The sequence below is a fragment of the Halichoeres trimaculatus genome, unplaced genomic scaffold (genome assembly GCF_033239565.1).
Source record: "Halichoeres trimaculatus isolate MK-OKI-2021-1 unplaced genomic scaffold, fHalTri1.1 fHalTri1_scaffold_17, whole genome shotgun sequence".
In the NCBI taxonomy this organism is placed as follows: domain Eukaryota; kingdom Metazoa; phylum Chordata; class Actinopteri; order Labriformes; family Labridae; genus Halichoeres; species Halichoeres trimaculatus.
Window position 1 is genome coordinate 30690080 of NW_027437195.1, and position 20824 is coordinate 30710903.

General features: G+C 39.4%; 2 protein-coding genes across 4 annotated transcripts in view; one reads left to right on the forward strand and one right to left on the reverse strand.

The window, feature by feature from the left end:
• The first annotated feature begins 2060 nt into the window (after window positions 1–2060).
• LOC141806276 (uncharacterized) lies at window positions 2061–12166 on the forward strand. The gene is made up of 5 exons (XM_074691692.1): window positions 2061–2270; window positions 3723–3938; window positions 4460–4642; window positions 5906–6119; window positions 9034–12166. Exons 2-5 carry the CDS (start codon window positions 3726–3728, stop codon window positions 9606–9608), a joined length of 1185 nt encoding a protein of 394 aa, XP_074547793.1. The 5' UTR covers window positions 2061–2270; window positions 3723–3725; the 3' UTR covers window positions 9609–12166.
• A 1869-nt stretch (window positions 12167–14035) lies between these two features.
• The window catches only part of LOC141806277 (single-stranded DNA-binding protein 3), a 53226-nt gene continuing 46437 nt past the window's right edge, over window positions 14036–20824 (reverse strand). For 2 of the 3 annotated variants that reach the window (XM_074691694.1, XM_074691696.1), the window contains 9 exons: window positions 19036–19097; window positions 18904–18949; window positions 18741–18776; window positions 18581–18635; window positions 18314–18384; window positions 16603–16681; window positions 16447–16475; window positions 16203–16304; window positions 14036–14360 (listed from right to left, as the gene is read on the reverse strand). In XM_074691694.1, the coding sequence (XP_074547795.1) occupies window positions 14331–14360; window positions 16203–16304; window positions 16447–16475; window positions 16603–16681; window positions 18314–18384; window positions 18581–18635; window positions 18741–18776; window positions 18904–18949; window positions 19036–19097 (510 nt within the window). In that variant the 3' untranslated portion in view covers window positions 14036–14330. The remainder of the gene's footprint in view (window positions 14361–16202; window positions 16305–16446; window positions 16476–16602; window positions 16682–18313; window positions 18385–18580; window positions 18636–18740; window positions 18777–18903; window positions 18950–19035; window positions 19098–20824) is intronic. The other variant, XM_074691695.1, reaches the window with a different exon arrangement.

Below are 20824 nucleotides of genomic sequence, written 5' to 3' on the forward strand. Positions count from 1 at the left end.
CCTAACAAAAAGAAGGAAAAATTAAGATTCTACTCAAAGAAAGAGAAATAATGAGGAATACTAAGTTATACCTGTACAGAAGCCTGTTGCTGCCAGTTGAAAAAAACTGAAATAAAAAGTTTACTCATATATAAACTTTCCCTACAAAGAATATATAAATAATAATATGTAGGGCTTGCTCTTACAGAAGAGAAAAAAATACTTTAAGACTAACAAAAATAATGTCATTTTTACAAGAAACCAAGTTTTAATTATAAGGAAGCCCAGTATTGCCAGGTTAAAGCAAAAAATTAGGCAAACCTTCCCTAACACAAAAAATAAAAATAAAAATAAAAAAATATAATACAACAGCAACAACAATTATAATAATAAGATTAATTATAATATTACTATTGTTATAATAATAGTTGTTATTATTATAACAAAAGTAATGACAATAATAATAACAACAACAATGATAAAAATAATGAAAATAATTTTAACAATATTAATTATTATATAATATTTAAATTGTTACTATTATAATTATAATTAAGCTTATTATGATTATTATTATGATTATTATTATGATTATGATTATGATTATGATGATGATTATTATTATTATTATTTTAAAAAGTCAGAAACACTCGCTGTCATAATTGTATGGTAGCCTATAATTCTATGTAGCAGGAGCCGGATTTCCATAGATTATCTTTTAAGTGAGTGAAAGTTTCAGCTTTCTAAGTGAATAAATCTTGTATATAGCTGCATCTAAAGGTCTTTATAAGTGATACTGAAGTAGTTCCAATTTTTTTAATATATACCTGTTTATAATCCACAATTCAAAATTAGACTAACAGCACTAAAACAGATTATTCCTAAATGTAATTTTTCATTGTCTAAAAACAATCAGACCAATACATTTACAGCAAAGTTTATCATTTACCGGCTGATGAAGTTTAGCAGAGAGAATGGAGATCTGTGTAGTGATGGTGGACACTGGAGCCTAACTGTCAGACAGAAAAAGTACAAAAGAGCAGAAGAAAGAGAAACAGGAGAGAGATAGAGCACAAGCTAAAGGCTAACACACAAGCTAAAAGCTAAAACACAGGCATGTAGCAGTTATTCTGCAGTGGTCTGTCCAAACTTGAGAGTCTATCAATAAAATGAAGAGTGAGGTTACGTTAGCTCTGCTTGGTGAGGTTGGAGTGTCCTGCTGGCAACTGTTAAAACTACATCAAGCTTGATGCATTTTCTAATACTGTATCAACGATCAGATTGTGCAAAGTGTATTTCCCACAGCAAACTTTCTCTGGCATGAAGACATAAAGTGTCTGAGCTCACCCACGTTAGAGCTTTGTTTTATATGAGTGATGTATAGGTGTTATGCTGTTGTTTGGGAGCTAAATGTTCTTAATGATGTCTTCAAATTGTTAATAAAGCAAACAATGACACCTTTATTGCTCCAGGTTGTAATTGGATCATCACTAATCACTTCTGTTTCGTTGCTTTTTTAATTTGGTTTATTGGAGCTGGGGTTTGGAAAGCCTGGTTGTACATGAGGATGATGTTCTCACGCCTCAGCCTGAGCACAGATTTGGTTATTTGTTTGATAAACGCTCCATAAAGCCCAGTCAAACTAAATGATGTGTACCTGTTAAAGGTGTTAAACATCTCTGAGTGTGTAAACCTCACACTAAGAGCTCTGCAGAGTGGGATCCCAGCTCACTGTGAGCACGCTGCTAATATCACAGCTCTAACTTCTGCTTCTGAAGTGTCTCTGCCTGTCTGCACCTTTTTTTAAAGAGAAACAGAGTGAATCATTGAAATGCCAAAGAGAGGAAACTCCAAATCTGAGACAGAAGTGAGCTGCACGTCCGCAGATGGAAACTGTTCAAAGCTCTGGTATCAAAGGGCCTCTGGCTCTTTGTAGCACAGTGTCTGAAACAGGTGACATTTTGGATTTGGAAGCATTTAAAACTTTGAACGCTCCCCGTTGGCGACCTCCACCCCTCGCCCACCCAGCAGGACCGGACGCGGCGCAGGGGCAGACGAGGTGAGGGGAGATGAAAGTCAGCATCCTCTCATTGTGTGATCTGAAGTCCACCGCAGACCAGCAACATGAGGACCAAACTCCAAATGAGGACCAACAAAGGAGGAGATGAAACAATACATGCAAATCATCCAGAACTTTCTCTCCAAACTGTGAGGACAGAGTGGAGACAGGAGCTTTGTTCTTGTGTGTAGAGGATGCACAGTTGAAGAGGCTCTGAGGGGGGAGCGCTGAGGTGAGTCACGATCATTTTTAAGCTGCTTTTTTATTCAATAATGAAGTTTTAAATAACCATGCTGACTCACAGAGACGGATATTTCTGCTAAATTGAGTCTATTTTTTGTTTTAATGAGTAGTTAATCAAAAAACTAAACGAGAGGACAGAAAAGTGAGGAGCTGGTAAAAGTGTCAGTCTTGCAGTAAAAGTTGCTTTTTTGAGTGAGAATCACAGAATTAAACCACAGAACACAAGAAAGAGCACAAACAAGAAGGATACATGTTAATATTTCACATTAGGGTAGACCAACAAAGGTCTTCAACCTGTGGCTCTGGGGCCTTATGTGGCTCTTTGAAAGTTTTGCAAGTTTTTTTTTGACATTTTTCCAAATAAAAAAAAAACAAAAAACATTTTTTATTAAGATTTTGCAAATTCATTTTTTTGTGTTTTCAGTATTTTGTATTTCTGCATTTTTTGCTATTTATTTAAATTCATTTTTTTTAATGCAATATTTTTCCTCAATATTTTTAAAGTTTAGCAGATTTTTGAAATAATGTTTTTTTTTTTTTTTTTTTTTTTTTCAAATTTATTAAACTTTTACAAATTTTTAAAATTTCATTTTTTTGGGAACTGTTGCACATTTTTTCATTTTGCCCCCCCCAATTTTTTCTAATTTTTAAAAAAATTCAAAAAGTATTAAAATTTTTGCAAGTTATTGACATTTCATAGTTTGCAAATTTATAAGAATTCATGGCATTAAAATTTTAAAAAATGTAATGTAATTTGTAATTTTTACAAATTTTCTAAAATAATTGTAATATGTAATGATAATTTAAAAAAAAAAAAATTGTAACAAAAAATGTAAAAAAATTATTCAAAAATAAAAACCGCAACATCACATGAAAAATTTTATAAACACAAAAATGTCTAGTTAAGATAATTATTCACTAGATTAGAAATTACAATGTTAAAATATTTTTTTTAAAATGTATGAAACTTTGACAAATTTTTGAAATTTTTTAAATTTGGGGGATTGTTGCAAAATTTTTGAATTTAGCTAAAAAAAATTTGCCAGTTTTCCAGAATTTCAAAATTTATAATTTTCTTTGCATCTTCTACAAATTTCATTAAGATTAATTAAAAAAAATAAATAATGAAAATTCACGGTATTGCAAATTTTTCAAAAATTTTATTATTATTATTATTTTATTTAAAATTTAAACCAAGACATCACATTTACCATTTTATTAACACAAAAATGTCTTGTTTAGATAATAATTCACTAGATTTTAACCATGTGTAGAATTTTATTCACTTTTTTTTGTCTTTATTGTGAAGATTAAGTAAATTTTGTGGCTCTTGAATGACTTTAATCCAGCTGAGCTGAGGTGAGGTAAAGGTTGCAGACCTCTGATGTATTGTGTCGCTGTAAGCTGATCATGTGGGGTCTGACTTTCCTCCACCCTGCAGACGATGGAGGACCCCCTCTCAGACTGCAGACCCCTCATCAATGCAGCCGTCTCAGGAAAGCTCCGCCTGGTGCGCCTCCTGGTGGAGGGAGGGGCTCAGGTCGATGCACGCAACCCCAGAGGAGAGACCGCCCTGCTGGCCGCCTGCAAGACCCTGAGAGGAGAGCCGGCCGCGCCTGAGACGCTGAAACTCCTGAGCTACCTGCTCAGAAACAAGGTCAGGTGAAGAGTCAAACACCTGGGAGAGTTTGTCAGAGTGCGTCAGAGAGTTGATTTGAAGAGTTTCTGAAGCGTGATGGATGCAGGAAGAGACGTGTGTGATACTCTCAATGCATAACAAACAGTTTCTGATTTTTACTCCCTGAACTCACAGTGTGTCTGAACAATTTGTAGCTGCAGAATGAAACACGATGTGCTCTGGGGGAAGATAATAGATAATTGATCACAGGGAGGCCTGAGAAGCAGACACTGAAAGATACAACAGAAACAAAACCAGAGCAGGAGGAGGGATGATGTCTTTTCATCCTGGGTTTTTTTTTAAAACAAGAGATGTGAATGACGTCTGGGTTCAAAAAGTTCAGTGCAGGGCAATCCTCTGGGAGCGCTCATTAACAGGATCATATCTGACTCCTCTCTGACCTCTCTGACCTCCCTGACCTCTGTGACCTTTTCTTACCCTAACAACCTGCTGTCAGGTGAAGCTTTCATGTCGTTCACCATCGTCTCTCTGACCATCAGGCTGACCCAAACGCTCAGGACCGGGCCGGACGCACCGCTCTGATGTACAGCGTCATGGAGCGGGCGGGGGAGCAGGTGGCGTCCATCCTGCTGGCTGCAGGGGCTGATCCCAGTATGGAGGACCAGTTTGGAGCATCAGCACTGGTTTATGGCATCAACGCACAGCACCAGCCCACTCTGAAGGTCAGTGTACGGGACGCCTGCTGTAAAATTACACACACCACAGAAAACCTTTCTCCACATTTAGCTCTAAAACATCACTTTTATACAGATTAACAGAAATATCAGTGAAATCTATCCGTCAGATATAAATGTTAAATTTTATATCTAAATGTTATTAAATATCCTGATTCTAAATCTTTAGCTACATTTCTAGACATTTAGTTTTCATTCCTAAACATTTACTTAAGATTTCTAAATCTTAAGTAAATGTTTCCAAATATCAATCAATTAATGAATCAAACTTTATTTATAAAGCACTTTTCATGCACAACAGTGGCAACACAAAGTGCGTGACAAAAAAAACAGGAAGTGAATACAAAGTTATAATGAAAATAATGATGAAAAAATAAATAAATATAATTAAATTTAAAAATAAAATAATAATTATAATAATAATGATATAAAATAAAACAAAATAATAATAATAATAATAATAATAATAATAATAATAATAATAATAATAATAATAATAATAATAATAACACAAGTAATAAAATAATAATAATAATAATAATAATACGTGACCCAATATTTAGCTTATGTGTAAAAAATTATGCATCTTAGCTAAATATTAACAATTCAAAATTTGGAATTCTTGACTTAATGTTTAGAAATCTTATCAATGTATAAAAAATATTTGCTTGAAATTTGGAAATCTTTGCTTAAGATTTAGAAATCTTGAATAAATGTCTAAAAATCATTGAAATATTTAGATATCAAAGCTTAGTATTTAGAAGTCTTGGCTAAATATTTAGTTTTAGCTAAATTATTAGAAACAACATCATTTTTTAGAAACGTGGCTTAATATTGAGTATCAGGACATTCATATTTACGATTCATTGTATACAAATCAACATTTATATATAGTATCTGACGAATATATTTTGCAAATATTTCTCTAAATCTGCAGAAAAAGTGATGTTTTAGAGCTAAATGTGGAGAAATATTATTTGCAGTTTGTGCAACTTTACAATCGGCGTGAGGGGTGTAAAGATATTTTAGAGTTTTAATAATTAGCGCATTCGTTGGCTACAGGAGACTGTTTTTTACTGTCGATGAGGAAAGTTTTGTTTGTGTTGATGTGATATTTTTGAGCTGAGGGAGACAGGAAGTGAGGGGAGCAGACAGGGAGGAAGAAGTGTAGTGTGCAGCGTGTGGCCTAATCAAAGCATCAGAAACCTCAAAGCCCCCTCATCAAGTCTGAGCCGTGTCTGTGGACTCCAGGTGTTGATGGACGCCTGCCAAGCTAAGGGCCGTGACATCATCATCATCGCCACAGAGACAGGCGTTAACGGCAGCCCGGTGACCAGGCGTTACCTGAACGTCCCACCATCACCTGACACGTCCCCGGTGTCTTGCATGTCCCCGTCTGACATCGTCCTCAAGACGTCCCCGAACTCCTCTGAGGGAGGAAACATCTTCAACTTCAGAGGGCCGGGTGAGGAAGACAAGCACACCCTAACTCTTCTTCATCACTTTTTAAACTCAAACCATCTCCTCACCTCACCTCACTTCCTGTTTCAGAGATAAACTGACTCCAAACATAAAGTCTGAGCTCCACAAAAACAAGTCCAGACACAAGACTACGAATTCCTGCTCGCTGAAATCACCAGCTGAGAGATCAGACCTGAGGAGAGACGAGAGTGTGTGAGTGTGTGAGAGTGTGTGAGAGTGTGTGAGAGTGTGTAAGACTGAGGTTAGCCAGAGCTAGCTTCACTGCTTCATTATAGAAACAGATAAACTAGACTGAACCACACAGACACTTTAAAGTGTGGAGGAAGAAAAAAGTCTTTAAATAAAGGAGCATGACAGAGGGGATGTGAGGGCAAAAAAGAACAAAGAAAGAAAAAGAAACAGCTGATTACTTACGCTAGAAAACATGTAGATTACCAAGCAGGACTTAACAATGATTGGTCGACCACAAGACCGGAAATTTCTCCAGAACATAAGGAAAAACAGACGAGACCTCAGGGTCAGCTGACGCTCGCTCGCAGGACGTTAACTTAGAAAAATGAGACTGCAGTCAGGATCCTGGACTACAGGAAGTTAGAGTCTGGCAGGCTTAAACCTGCAGGACAGAAATCTGCAGGAACTAAATCTGCAGGAACTAAACGTGCAGGAACTAAACATGCAGGAACTAAATGTGCAGGAGCTAAACCTGCAGGAACTAAACCTGCAGGAACTAAACTGCAGGAACTAAAATCTGCAGGAACTAAAATTTGCAGGAACTAAAAATGCAGGAACTAAAATCTGCAGGAACTAAACATGCAGGAACTAAAATCTGCAGGAACTAAATGTGCAGGAACTAAAATCTGCAGGAACTAAATGTGCAGGAACTAAACATGCAGGAACTAAAATCTGCAGGAACTAAATGTGCAGGAACTAAACATGCAGGAACTAAACGTGCAGGAACTTTACATGCAGGAACTAAACGTGCAGGAACTAAACATGCAGGAACTAAACATGCAGGAACTAAACGTGCAGGAACTATACGTGCAGGAACTAAACGTGCAGGAACTAAACGTGCAGGAACTAAACGTGCAGGAACTAAACTTGTAGGAACTAAACCAGACCATACACCTACAAGACATAAATCTTCAGTAAGAACATCTGCAGGACAAAAAAAAGCAAAACTTTAACCTGCAGGATGTAAATGTGCAGGGCATGAACCTGCAGGACCATCCTACAAGACGTAGGACTTGTTTACACATAGCCAGGCATTTTCAGAAACAAATATCCCCCTCATTTAGAATATAATTAAATAAGAATAGAATAGAATGATCAACTCCAAATACAAAGATTACGAAAAAGAGACGGAAAAATTACAAGAAACTGACAAAAAAGATAGAGCTGCTGCAAAAGGTAGCCGAAGCCAACAGGGCGGCGCCTAGCGACTTCATTCTTCATTTGTTTTAAAAATACTTTTGTCCACGTACAGCAAGAAAACCTAATGATAAGTGCGGCTTAAAGCACGTCAAACCCATAAAGTCTGTGTTTTCAGACATAAAATCTGTGGCAGCCAATCAGAACGAGCCCCTGTCATTCAGCTGTGACGTATGAAAACCTAAAACTGTTTCCCAGCATCAGGAAACCATGAAACCAGAGTTTTTACAAAATCTTCACTTTTCAGAAAGTTTTCAGAAAATTTTATTTTCAGTGATATTATATTTCATTGCAGTTGCTACTGAAACCATAGTTCATTGGCCTGACAAGTTTTCTTTCTTGTGCTTTATGCTTCTTTTGGTTAGAATTAATCGTTGACTTTTAGACTGTAATCCTATTTATTGACTTTTATTGAATCTCATTTATCTGCTTTATCTTGTATGTTCGTCATTACTGTTCATGTATCTACTGCACAGCACTTTGTGGGTTTTGCCTGATTCTCAGTCTTTGGCGTTGTGTGGTTTAAGTGGCGTCCTTTTTCAGTTCAGGATTTTCCCATGGGACTATATTAAAGTTGAAGTTAAAGTTGAAGTGATACCTGGCTACGCGTGGACATGGTCTCAGGCTTACAAGACTTAAACCTGCAGGAACTAAACCTTCAAAAAGTAATTCTGCAGGACCTACACTGCAAAAAACGGAAATCTTATCAAGTGTTTTGTCTTATTTTTAAAAGGAAAATGTCTTTTTAGACTCAATCTGAGCCACATTCACTTGAGTCGTCCAGAAAAACGTTTGATTTTTAAGTTATTTAAAGACAGAATGAGGTCTGAGCTGCTTTAACAAGAAAAAAAAATCTGCCAATGCAACAAGAGAAAAGTTGCTCATATGAAGACATTATTCAAGTTTTAAGCAAATTATTCTTGATCCAGACAATTTTTACTTAAAATAAGATAAAAAACACTTGATGAGATTTTAGTTTTTTGCAGTGTGCAGGACGTTATTCTGCAAGATGTTAAGTTATAAGACGTAAAGCTGCAGGATCAAAACCTGCAAAACAAAAGCCTCTCCACTGCAAAAGATGAAATCTAAGCAAATATTTTTCTCCTGTTTTAAGTAAAAACTTTCTTATTTTACTTGATTTGAGCAACAGTCAAATGATCAGTCCAGAAAAGTGTCTTATTTCAAATTATTTAAAGACCAAGACCGAGAAAAATTTGCTCGTAAAGTTTCTTGAAATAAGAAAAATGTCTCCATCCTCACTCCACTGGCAGATTTTTTTTTTTTACTTGCAAGCAATTCAGACCTCATTTCCTCTTTAGAAAACTTGAAATCAGACATTTTTACAGAGAAAAAGACAAAAACACTTGATAAGATTCCAGTTTTTGTGGTGTAGGACCTGAACCTGCAGATGTTTGTCAAACTGATGACATCATCTCAGTCAAACTGAACTCTCCTCTCTCCTCCTTCAGGCAAACAGGGAGCCGTCAGCAGCAGGAGACCTCCTCCCCCTGAGCTGGGTCAGACCAGGACTCCCACACCCAGACCCAGAGGCTCATGTCAACCCTGGTCCCAGAGCCTGAACCAGGCTCATGAGGGGGACCCGGTCTGGATAGAGGGGAGGTGGTCTGAGGATCTGGCTCTGAGGAGCTCTCAGTCCCTCCTCTCCCTCACAGAGATGAGCTCCTCTCAGGAACTCCCCCCAAAGCCAGGAGGAGCAACCAGCAGCTCCTCCTCCTGCTCCCCGCGCAGGAACACCCTCCCCTCTGTTACGCTGTTCCCTCCTCTGCTGCACCTCCCTCCCTTAGCCGTCCAATCAGACGTCCTCCTCCAGGTCCCTCCTTCTAAGAGCAGGAGCCTGCTGCACCTGCCTCACCCACCCTCCTCCTCCTCCTCCTCCTCCTCCTCACCCAGGGCCTCTGTGAGAGCAGGATTCCTCCCTCCGCTGCAGCTCGCCTCCTCCACCTCCTCCCTGGTTGCTCCTCCTGTTTCCTCCTGTCACAGCCGGCAGTCGCCGCGGCGTCCCTCCTGTGTTTCCCTGATGTGAAGTTCAAGCATCAGCGTCAGACGTTACCAGCTGATCAGTGAAATCCTGAAAACATTCAGTTTGTGTTCAGATCACATCAGATCAGGATCGAAGTTAGTGCTCGGCTCCTCTATGACGCTCTGTAACTAATCTCATATTAAACTCAGTGTTAACGCAACATAAACTTCTTCTTCTTTAGATTCAAATCCAGACGTCTCTGTATCATCTGTAGAAGCAAACATCAGGAACTAAACACCCAGCTGTATTTTTAATGTCTCTAACAGCCACGAGGCTCCTGATCTGACAAGCTGCAGCACGCTGAGGAACCAGGCTTTTCAGTTCACTGTTACTGACACATCAGACTGACAGAAAAGCAAATCTCTTATGAAAAGTCTTTCAAAGAAAAAAATGTCTGAACTGTTTCATGAAATTAGAACAATGTCTCAATATAAAAACTTAAAAAGTTCATTTTTTTCACCTCAAAGGCTCTTTGAAAGGAGCTGTAAAGACTTTCTGAGTGATCCTGAAAAAGTCTCTCTTGTAGATATCTTTCTGATCCTGATCCACACTTTAACATCAGATTATCAGCAACAACAAAGGTTATTCCTAAAGGCTACTTCTGTGTTTCTCTGCTGAAAACGACTTCTGTGATTAATTTTGTAGTGATGGTGGACACTGGAGTCTAACTGTCAGACAGAAAAAGGACAGAAGAGCAGAAGAAAGAGACACAGGAGAGAGATAGAGCAACAGCTAAAGGCTAATACACAGGCAAAAGGCTAAAATACAAGCTAAAGGCTAACACACATGCTAAAGGCTAAAACACAAGCTTAAAACTAAGATACAAACTAAAGGTTAAACAAAAGCTAAAAGACAAGCTGAGGCTAAAGTACTGGCTTTATGCTAAAACACAGGCTTAAGGCTAGCACACAGGCTAAAACTTAAGCTAAAGGCTAAAACACACACTAATGGCTAAAGGCTAAAACACATGCTAAAGGCTAAAACTCAAGCTAAAGGCTAAAATACAAGCTCAAGACTGAAACAAAGCTAAAGGTTAAAACACAAGTTAAAGACAAAAACGCAAGCTAAAGGCTAAAACACAAGTCACAGGCTAAAACAAAGGCTTAAATACAAGCTAAAGGCTAAAGTACACGCTTAAGGCTAAAATACAAGCTAAAAACTAAAATACTGGCTTTATGCTCAAACGCATGCTACAACACGGGCTTAAGGCTAGCACACAGGCTAAAACTGAAGCCAAAGGCTAAAATACAAGCACAAGACTAAAAAACAAGCTAAAGGCTAAAACTTGAACTAAAGCCTAAAACACAAGCTTAAGGCTAAGAGCTGAAGACTTATACACAAGCTTAAGATGAAAATTCAAGCCTAAGGCTAAAACAAGAGCTAAAACACAAGCTAAAGAATAAAGTACGGGCTTTAGGCTAAACCACAAGCTAAAGACCAAAATACTGGCTTTATGCTCAAACACAGGTCACCACACGGGCTTAAGGCTAGCACACAGACCAAAACACAAGCTAAAGGCTAAAACAAGAGCTAAAGACTTATACACAAGCTGAAGATGAAAATACAGGCTAAAGGCTAAAATATGAGCTAAAAGCTAAACCCCAGGCTAATGTGTTTGTGCTAATGTCTATTCCAACCCACAGTCAGCAGTTATTCTGCAGTGGTCTGTTCAAACTTGAGAGTCTATCAATAAAATGAAGAGCCAGGTTACGTTAGCTCTGCTTGGTGAGGTTGGAGTTGGTAGATGAGCTCTGGTAGGACAGAACCAGGATTCACTACCGTTACACGTTACAGACACGTCTCAGAGCACCGGGCTGTGAGGAGAGAGAAATATAGCAGCTGCTAAACTACACTACAAACTGACAAAGTTAGCTTGTTGTCAGGTTTCAAAGAGTAGCTCTACCTAAATGTTGATAAATACCTTACCTCGTGGAGCTGGATCTGGGAAAAAGTTGTCTTGAACAAAGAAGTGTTAAGTTATCTAGAGTAAAGACATTTCCTGGAATTGACTAATAGGTTTAATAAGACAATTTTCCTAAAGGTAAGACAAACACTTGATTAGATTTCAGTTTTTTTGCAGGGCAAATTAAAAAAAAACTTTAATGTTGAACTCTAGAAATAACAATAAACTGACCTCTCTGTGACCGATGCCACTGTTGTTGTTTACATAATGAAGGCTGAGCTTCATGCAGTCTGAACAACTGCAGCAAGCAGAACATCTTTACCCACAGGGAGGCGCCAAAGTTAGCACAAACTAAAAGTTCCTGAAGTTAAAACTTATCCAGCAAATATCTGAATCCAAAAACAAAATAAGAAAAACATTTTCAGTTAATCCATTGTTTTTTTGACAGTCAGTCAGGAACAAACCCAGGTCAGCGTGCAGAGAAAGAGGTCGTGTTCATGGCAAAAGGAGTGAAGTCATTTTATTTGTTTTTAATATGTATCTACAACAAGGGGGACACAGGCAAAAACGACCGACAACTTGATGAAAATCGAAACGAAACCAAAAGAAAAAATAAAATAAAAAATTACATTTATTATCAATGCAGTTTTCCCACCTTTTTTTTTCCAATAAGCAACAATTTTTTCGTCTAAAGAAACTTTACAATATAAAGAAACATACGAAGAAGGAACCTCTTTTTTTTGTTTGTTTTTTCTTTTAACTACACGAGACATTTAGGATCTGAAACTACCCTAACATGAGATACAAAGCAAACCCCCGGGGACAGACTGCCTCATACCCAATACTGCGTCGCCATGGAGAGGAGAAGTGAGGAGCTGAACAGAAACGTCTTCGTCCTCCGACCCCTCCCTGCCCCTGAATCTTACAGTATTATACATCAGCACGATAGAAATACAGAAAGGAACGTGGTGACGGCTGTACTTACAGGACAGAAAGATAGAGAGCCACTGCATTTTATACAACAGTTCAAAGAAAGGGAGGAAACGCCGCTTCAGCATCTCCACCTCCTCACAGCAACTTCCTCTTCCTCCCGCCCCCGCTTTAAATAGATACAAAAAATCCTTCATAGTAAAGTCTGCGTCTGGTCCCTGGGGGGTCAGATTGAAATGTGTCAGAGGCCGAACCTTTATCTTTATCTGAGGACATGTGACGGTGAGTTTACCCCCAGTTAAGCCCCTCCCCCTGGTTGGTTCGTCTGTGATGAGAAGAAAAAGCGTCAAAGTCTATAGCAGCTCCAGTTTCTGTTTCTCATCATTCACGTCACGCCGTCTCTGCACGGACGCAGCCCCCCCCCCCCCCCCCGATCAGCTGATCAACTGTTGTTGTGGTTTGAAAATATCAAAACATGTCGATGATATCAAAATGCATTTTACAGTATTTACACAAAAATAACACCAAACCAAAACGATGGAGGGTTGTACAAAAGAAAGATCTGAGAAAAGAGAGGTGTGTGTGTGTGTGTGTGTGTGTGTGTGTGTGTGTGTGAAAGGAAAAGGACGGTTTTGGGTTTTGGGAGGATGTTGCAGTCAACAGAGCAACGGCGTGCAGCTTCCAGAGAGCGTGGAGTCCTTCCCCTGGAGCGCACGGCGAGGAGTTAAAAAAGTAAAGAAAGTAAAGAAAGGAAGTTTCGGTAAAGCACAGACATACATCACAGTGTGTCCAGGACTCTGAGAGAATCCACGTGTTTGTTAAAGTCCAGCAGAGACGCTGACGCTAGAGTGAAGCGAGGGGGCGGGGCTAAAACAGGGTCTAATTATACCGAACAGGAAGTAGATCTGTTTATTTACACACTCGCTGCTAGCTCAAGAAAAAAAAGGATTACACTTAAAAAAAACATGATTCAAATTAAAGTCCATAAATAAATAGAGCTGTGCATTTCACCGCCGCCGCCACCGCCGCCGCTACCTCCTCTTCTGGCGCAGATAAAGGTGTGAAACTTTCTGATGAGTTAAAAAAACTGTACCATGATGGGTGGCCTGCAGGGGGCAGTGTACACAGCTGATTATTTCTAAGCTGTCTTCATTATAACAAGAAGAAATGTGCCCTCAGAAAGCAAACCTAACGTAAAACCATCCTGTCGTTAATAACAATAATACAATCATAAAAATGATACAATACGTACACAAAATAAAGGAGATACAGTCCACGGATCGTCACAACACCTCCGCTAGACATGGACACACACAGACGGACGTGGGGGGTCGACTCCAGGGACCCAGGAGGAGGAGGAGGAAGAAAAAAACACGAGAAAAGTCGTAAAAATCCAGAGGAGCTTCCAGGCAGCGGATCCAGATCCAGATCCAGCTCCGTGTGAGGGCTGTTATCAGTCTCCTCTCTACCCCCTCCGCTGTGTCCTCCATCCCTCGCTCATTGTCTGGAGCCTGACAGGAAGCCAGGGAGCCCGGGGCCGGAGTCAGAGAGGAGCCCCTTCCTGTTGCTCTGTGACTGCTTCCTGTTCAGAGCCGCCGCCATCTTGCACGCTCCGGGAGGGCCCGTCTTAATGAGAGTCCCAGCGTGCTCCAGGGCCGTCCCAGAGGGCTGCGCGAGGCCGGGAGAGTCCGGGTGAGGAGGAGGAGGAGGAGGGAGGGTCGGAGGGTTTGGAGGCAGAGGTGTGTGTGTGTGTGTGTGTGTGTGTGTGAGGAGGGGAGGCGGTCCAATCCGAGGTGAAGTGAGGATTGAAATAAAGAAATAAAAAAAAAGGAGCAGGGTTCAAAAATCGAGGAGGGAGTAAAGAAAAGTACAAAAAAAAAGAGGAAATAAAATCACACACTCATCGTCATGTTGGGTGAATACTGAAAAGAGAAAGAGGGAAAGGGAGGAGGGCACAGATGAGTGGATGTGTCACTGACAACATTTAAACACAAGAGGGCGCTCACACCCTGCAAAACCTGCAGAGCTACAGGAGGCTTCACAGAGGAGTCAACACCTCCACACACAGGTTCACTTTTTTAGTTCCAATTATAAGTTTTAAAGGATTAACTTTTCTTTTCAATCAAAAAAAAAAAAAAAAAATCAAAGTTAGGAAAGTACGGAAGCCCTGAGTGGACATGCATCTTTCAAAACAAAAAAGCTTGTTTTCTTCAATGACAGGGTGTAAACTATGGTAGCAACCCAAAAAGTTAAAGAGGAGGTATTTTTCTTTCTTGTAAGTCTTTATTTTGTCCCTCTGGCGCTCCTGTAGTATCTTACATCTTTGAGATTTAAAATTTGCTCAATCATGACATCACTAGTTGCTAAGCAAATTTGTCACTTTTGAAAACAGAACATTACCTCATTCTGTCTGTTTGTTTTCGGGTTCTAGAATGTTCAGTTTCACAGTGTTCTGGAGTTTCTTAAAGAGACAGTAGCTGAAATTAACAGTTTTACATAGAGGACCTATGTCTGTTACAGGCGAGGGATTCAACTGTGCTTTGTTGGAAATATGTGTGTTGTCTTTTTCTGAGTCGCTGGGTAAAACAATATTCCTCATGTCTGGCTCTAGAAAAACTGACATATGTAGTTAGGATGAAAGATTCAGAATTTGGTCAAATTTGGGAGGTTTTGGGGTTTTGTCAGAAATATTGCTTCTATCTATTATTTCAATGATTTATTTTTATTGCATTTATTATTTACCCATTTTTTTTGTTTACATGTAAAATGTTAAATAAATGTGAAAACTACTGCCACTTGTTATGTTTTGGGGCAGGTGTCATATTTCTATACGTGTATGTACGATTGTTGTACCTGATGTAGTAAATGTTAAATTAAAAAAAACTAGGTTGAAAAAATAAAAGTTTCAGATAGAGACTGAAATACAGGTTTTTTAGGACAGCACCCTGAGATCATACCCCCCTCTTTAAACCAAAAGCAGCTTAATATCCCCTCTTTAAACCAAAAGTTATCCACAGGAGCTTTGAGCCAGGATCCAAAAAAAAACCTCAACTCACTTAACATAACTTATTTCAGGCAAAAAGAGCACATGAACAAGTCCTCTCAGGGCTTCCGTAGAGATCTTATTTTGGCTTCACTTTATGTCCAGCCTGAGCCTCCATGTGGCTCTGCAGGTCTAGGGTCAGAGACCGTCACAGATTCATGAGAAACAGCCTCTCCTTTACACCGTGTTTCATTTCCATCCTGACTGAAGACCCTCTAACATCTTCTCTCCCCTCAGCCAATTAAAAACCAGCGCCAGCCTCTAACTGGTCCTGACTGGTCCTGACTGGAGTCTACTGATGGACCACTGGTACAGAGGGAAACGATGAACTCTGTGGTTAGTAAGCGGCCTGAATGCAAGCAGAACATCACAAATGTGAATGTTTGAGGGAAGCTAACAAACAGCACGTCAGATTTTTTTCGTGCTCATTTTGTAAAAATCAATTACACCGACCCTCCAGCAGGGGGTGTTGTGAAAAATAACGCTACCTAAATTATCACTAAACCAACCCTGTATCTGAGGGATAACTGTAAACAGGATTAGGATCAGGGTCCCTCCTCTGCTTGCATTGATCCACCCTTCATGTGGGACGTTCAGGAGAACCGTTCAGGAGAACCGTTCAGGAGAACCGTTCAGGAGAACCGTTCAAGAGAACTGTTCTGGAGAACCGTTCAGGAGAACTGTTAAGGGTGGTGAGATGTCAACCACTCGCTCTACTCACACTTTCGCTTTGGAATGGGTTCAAGAAGTTTCCGCCCATTTCTCCGTCGTCTCTCGGCGTCCCTGGGGGGTTGTTCATGCCCCCCATGTTGTTTGGGGAGCTCTGGAGGTGGAGGAAAGAAAAACATGTGAGAAGGTTTCAGACTAACTCTGAGGACGTGCTGAGTAAACGGCGTGAGAGGCGAGCTCTTAAAGAAACACGCCACAAAGAGGAGCGGCGTGTTGAAAGTCTGATTACTGCTCACCTTTGGCAACCCGTCCATGTCCCCAGACCCTGAGGAGGAGGAGGAGGAGGAGAAGGAGGAGGAGGAGGAGGAGGAGGAGGAGGAGGAGGAGGAGGAGACAGGGTTAGAGCTGGTGTTAATCCAAAGACAGAAATGTTTTGCTGTGGTTAAACTCACCTAATGATCCGTTCATGTGGTGTGGCTCCATGGCGCCCATAGCTCCCATCGGCCCGTCAGGACCCGGTCCCATCGGGAACTGATGAAAAAGAAACAAACCTTTAAAATGACGTTTCTACAGATGAAGATTAGGGCTGCTGTTTCTTCTTACAGACAGTCTGTGATCCAGTAAACAGGAATTCAGATATAAATCAAGAAAACTGAGTTTAAATAGAGAATAATGAGCTTAGAGTCACATCTCTGAGGTAAAAGCACAGTTTTGACTTTTTCCAACACTTTTGTCCCTTATCTCTCATTTCTGAGAATTTGGTCAAATTCTGACCTTTTTAAGACCTAAACTCAGAATAATCTCAGAATTTTACCAGCTCTATAAAAAACAGGATTTATACTTTGAGCACTGAACTGTTGCTTTAGTCTCAAAACTCTGAATTAAAAAAAACAAACTTCTAATCTTAAAGGCTCAAAGACACAATTCTAACTTTTTGAACCAATACTGAGGTTGAGTCTTTATCCATCCAAGTCATTTTTTGCATGATTCACAATTTCATCTCAGATATTTCATATAGGATTTAAAACGGTGATTCTAATCTCTTAATTTTGAGGCAAAAGTGAAAATATGTTTATAATGCTTAAAACATATTTTGAATTCTACTTTGAAACTTTATTTTTTTTTATAGACACCTGCAATTTTACTTTTTGTTTTATTTTATTTTTTAATTAAAAAATAATTGAATCATCAGTTAATAATTAATTTAATTAAAATATGATAGTTGATGATTTGTCAAATTAAAATTCAACAATTTTATAAATAATAAATTATTAAATATTGAAATGATGAGTAATTAAATAACTGTATTTTCCAATTATTATTATTATTATTATTATCATAATTGTTATTATTTTAAAGAAATGTATTAACACATTTATGAATTAATTATTATTTAATTTATCTATTATTTTTTAAGAAATCTGAATATTTCCCTCAGGGATAAGCAAGGTATTTTCTATCCTTTTCTATTTGTTATTTTCTTACCATTTAAGTTTTTTAAATCTTTACTAATTTTGTATTTTGAACCTAGATTCAACAATTTACTTCAGGATCAACAAAATGCAACTTATCTCCTATCTCTTATCTATCTCATTTATCTCTCATTATGTCTCATTTATCTCTCTTATATCTCTTTCCTCTCATTAATCCCTCTTTTCTTTCTTTTCTTAAAATCAGAACTCAGAAGAAAGCAGAAATCTTGTGATTGTTCCACAATTACAAAAATAAAATCCAATTTGATTTCTTATTTTATAATTCTTAGATTTCAGATAAAATACTGACTCAATTCTCAGAATTCTGATAAACACAGATTTCCAGGGGAAAAAAAGCAAAAGCCATAATTCTGACTTTAATCCCAGAAGTGTGTTTTTTAGTGTCTAAATTTCTTCAGTTTTTGCTTTTTCTTTGCCTAACAGTAAAAGTCTCTCCACTGGGCCTGATGTAGAGTTTATGTCATTTATTCTCCTCGGTTCGTTTCCTCTGTTTTTGCTGCGCTCAGCGTGACGCCACAGTCTGAGCTGATATTCAGATTATATAATTATATGTTGATAACGTCGTCCATAGCATTAATCAAGGATCAGCGTGCGGTCTGTGCAGTAACCTTTAAACAATCATGGCTCAGCCTCTTTACAGAAACCAGCTTTAGACCAGGACCAGACTCACGTTGGGTCTGTTGCCTCCCGGTCCGATGGGGTTCATCATCGTGTAGATGTTTTCACTGGAGTTGGTCGAGTCTGAGGAGAAAGAAACTTTAGTTACTTCAGAAATCAGAGCGGATGATGAATCAGACGATGAGTGAGTTCATGCTCGGCTCAGTTAACGTGAGGATGAGACAGAAACACGGGGACGCGGTCATGCTGGTTTAGTGAGGGGTTATGGGACTGTTCCTGACGCGAGGGTTAGTGCTGGGGACATAGTTAGGTGACGCACCACCTGGGCTGGGCATGATGGGAGTTCCAGGTGGACCTCCTCCGCCCGGCGGACCCTGAGGAAGAACACATGGATCCAGGTTTCAGATCAAACTCAAACAAGAGTTAAACTTCATTTCACTGAATCTGTTTGAGCGACGTGCGCTCTGCTCTGAACTCACCACGTAGTTTCCTGGAGATGAGGAGGAGTAGGCTATCTGCAGGAGGAAGAGGAGAGGGGCTCAGGTCAGAGACACGTCCTTAAAGCAGAGGCTTATAAACCCTGACGTAAACGCCCTGACTGTCTGTACGTTCATGATTTAAGGTAAAGAGTTTGAGACTCACAGAGTTAGCGTTAGGTCCCGGCCATGGCCCTCTTCCTCCAGGACCCCTGAGACAGAAAAAGGAAATTAATAAAAATACAACAAAGATAAAGATAATAGAAATTAAATGTGTGTGTTTGATGTGTTTTCTCACATGTTCATCCCCGGCATGGGGCCGCCCATCGAGTTGGGAGGAGGCCTCATTCCTCCGTAATTCTGCTCAGATCAGAAGAAACACACAGTGAGGTTGTTTAACAGGAAGTTACGACTGTTTCCTACAGCGGACATGATTCTAACCTTTTTCAGTGATGAAATAAAAGCGTTTGCTTTATAAACAAAAAAAACAGCAACTCAAAAAGACATTTAAGGGAAAAAGATGAGGGCAACTGAAAAATTAGAGCTTCAAACTTACTTTAGATACAAAAAAAACTTCCTGTTTCAAGTTTAGACTTGAAAAAAAAATAATTTGAACTTAAAATCTTAAAAGGAAGAAAATTGTCATTCTGAGTCTCTCCTCCCAGGAAACTGAGATTACCACCAGGGGGCGCTATGGGCAGCCTCCAGAGTGCATTCAAAGCATCACTACCAGGAATAGGTATGCAGAGAGGAAGAACTGATGCTGTTTCTGTTGATTTGTCTTCTTTTGTTTATCAATAATAAACTGATCGGAGCAAATACAGGTGGATCAAGGATATCCGTCTTTAAAGAGGGGGTATTCTGCTTTTTCAAACTTTAAACGTCAAGTATCAACAGGGATGTTCAGACTCAGCATGTGCAGATCTTCAAACCTATATGTATTTATATGTTGTAGAAATCCCTGACAGGCCCCTAGAGGGCCGACCAATCAAAAAGAAGGGGGAGCCTTAAAGAGACAGCAGCTTTAAACAAAGAGGCTGATATAAAGGTTTTTTAAAGGTCCCATATTCTGCAAAAATCACTTTATTAAGTCTTTAAGTGAAGTTTGTGGGTCTTTGTCTTTCCTCCCAGCCCACAAAATGTGTCAACTCCAGCACCGGGGAGGAGAATGCCAAAGTTGAAGAGCCATCACTGCTCTGTTTTTGGCTGTAAACAGCCACATAGTTCCATGCTCAAGCTTCCCATCTCAGAAGAAGACAGCCTAAGTGTCAATCAATCAATCAATCAATCAATCTTTATTTATATAGCGCCAAATCATAACAAATGTTATTTCAAGACACTTTACAAAAACATTTACAGGTCTAGACCCGTAAATGTTAATAAAATTTTATTAGCAGAAACCCAACATCAAGACAAGATAAGGAGTCTTATCTTATCTTAATCCACCATGAGTACAGGACTTTGCAGCATTTAGCAAGTTACAATGGAGAGGAACAACTTCCCTTTAACGGGCAGAAACCTCGAACAGAACCAGACTCATGTTAGACAGACATCTGAGGAGACTGTGTTGGAGTTAGAGAGAGACAGATAGAGGAGAGAGAGTGGGACTGTGTCTAGAGTTTATTTATCAGGAAATGTTCCAGCTACACTCAGTAAAACTGAGCATGTGTGTGCTAGTCACTTCACGGCCGACTGCTTTTCCAACTTTGGACAGTCCAACAGAGGGCTAGCCAATAGACTGGTCCTGAATCCAGGCGCATTACCAACCATCCTCCAACAAACCTGGGACCCTGGAAATGTGAGTATTTTAAATGCTGTGTGCTGTGGAGCAGATGGAAGAGCTTTTCCTCAGTGTCCCCCCTGTCTCTGTGTTAGCTTCAGGATGCTAACTTTAGCTGCAGTTAGCCTGTTGTTTTAGCCTGTAATGTTACGGTAAACCAGCTTCTCTGTTTTCTAAACATTGTGCACTCGGAGCTCGTGGCGCCGCTCTCAGTGACGTGGAAGAGCGGGGCGGTATCAGCGGTGGCTCATTTACATATGAAGGCCACGCCCACTAAATCAGAGCGTTCTGAACAGAGGGGCTATGA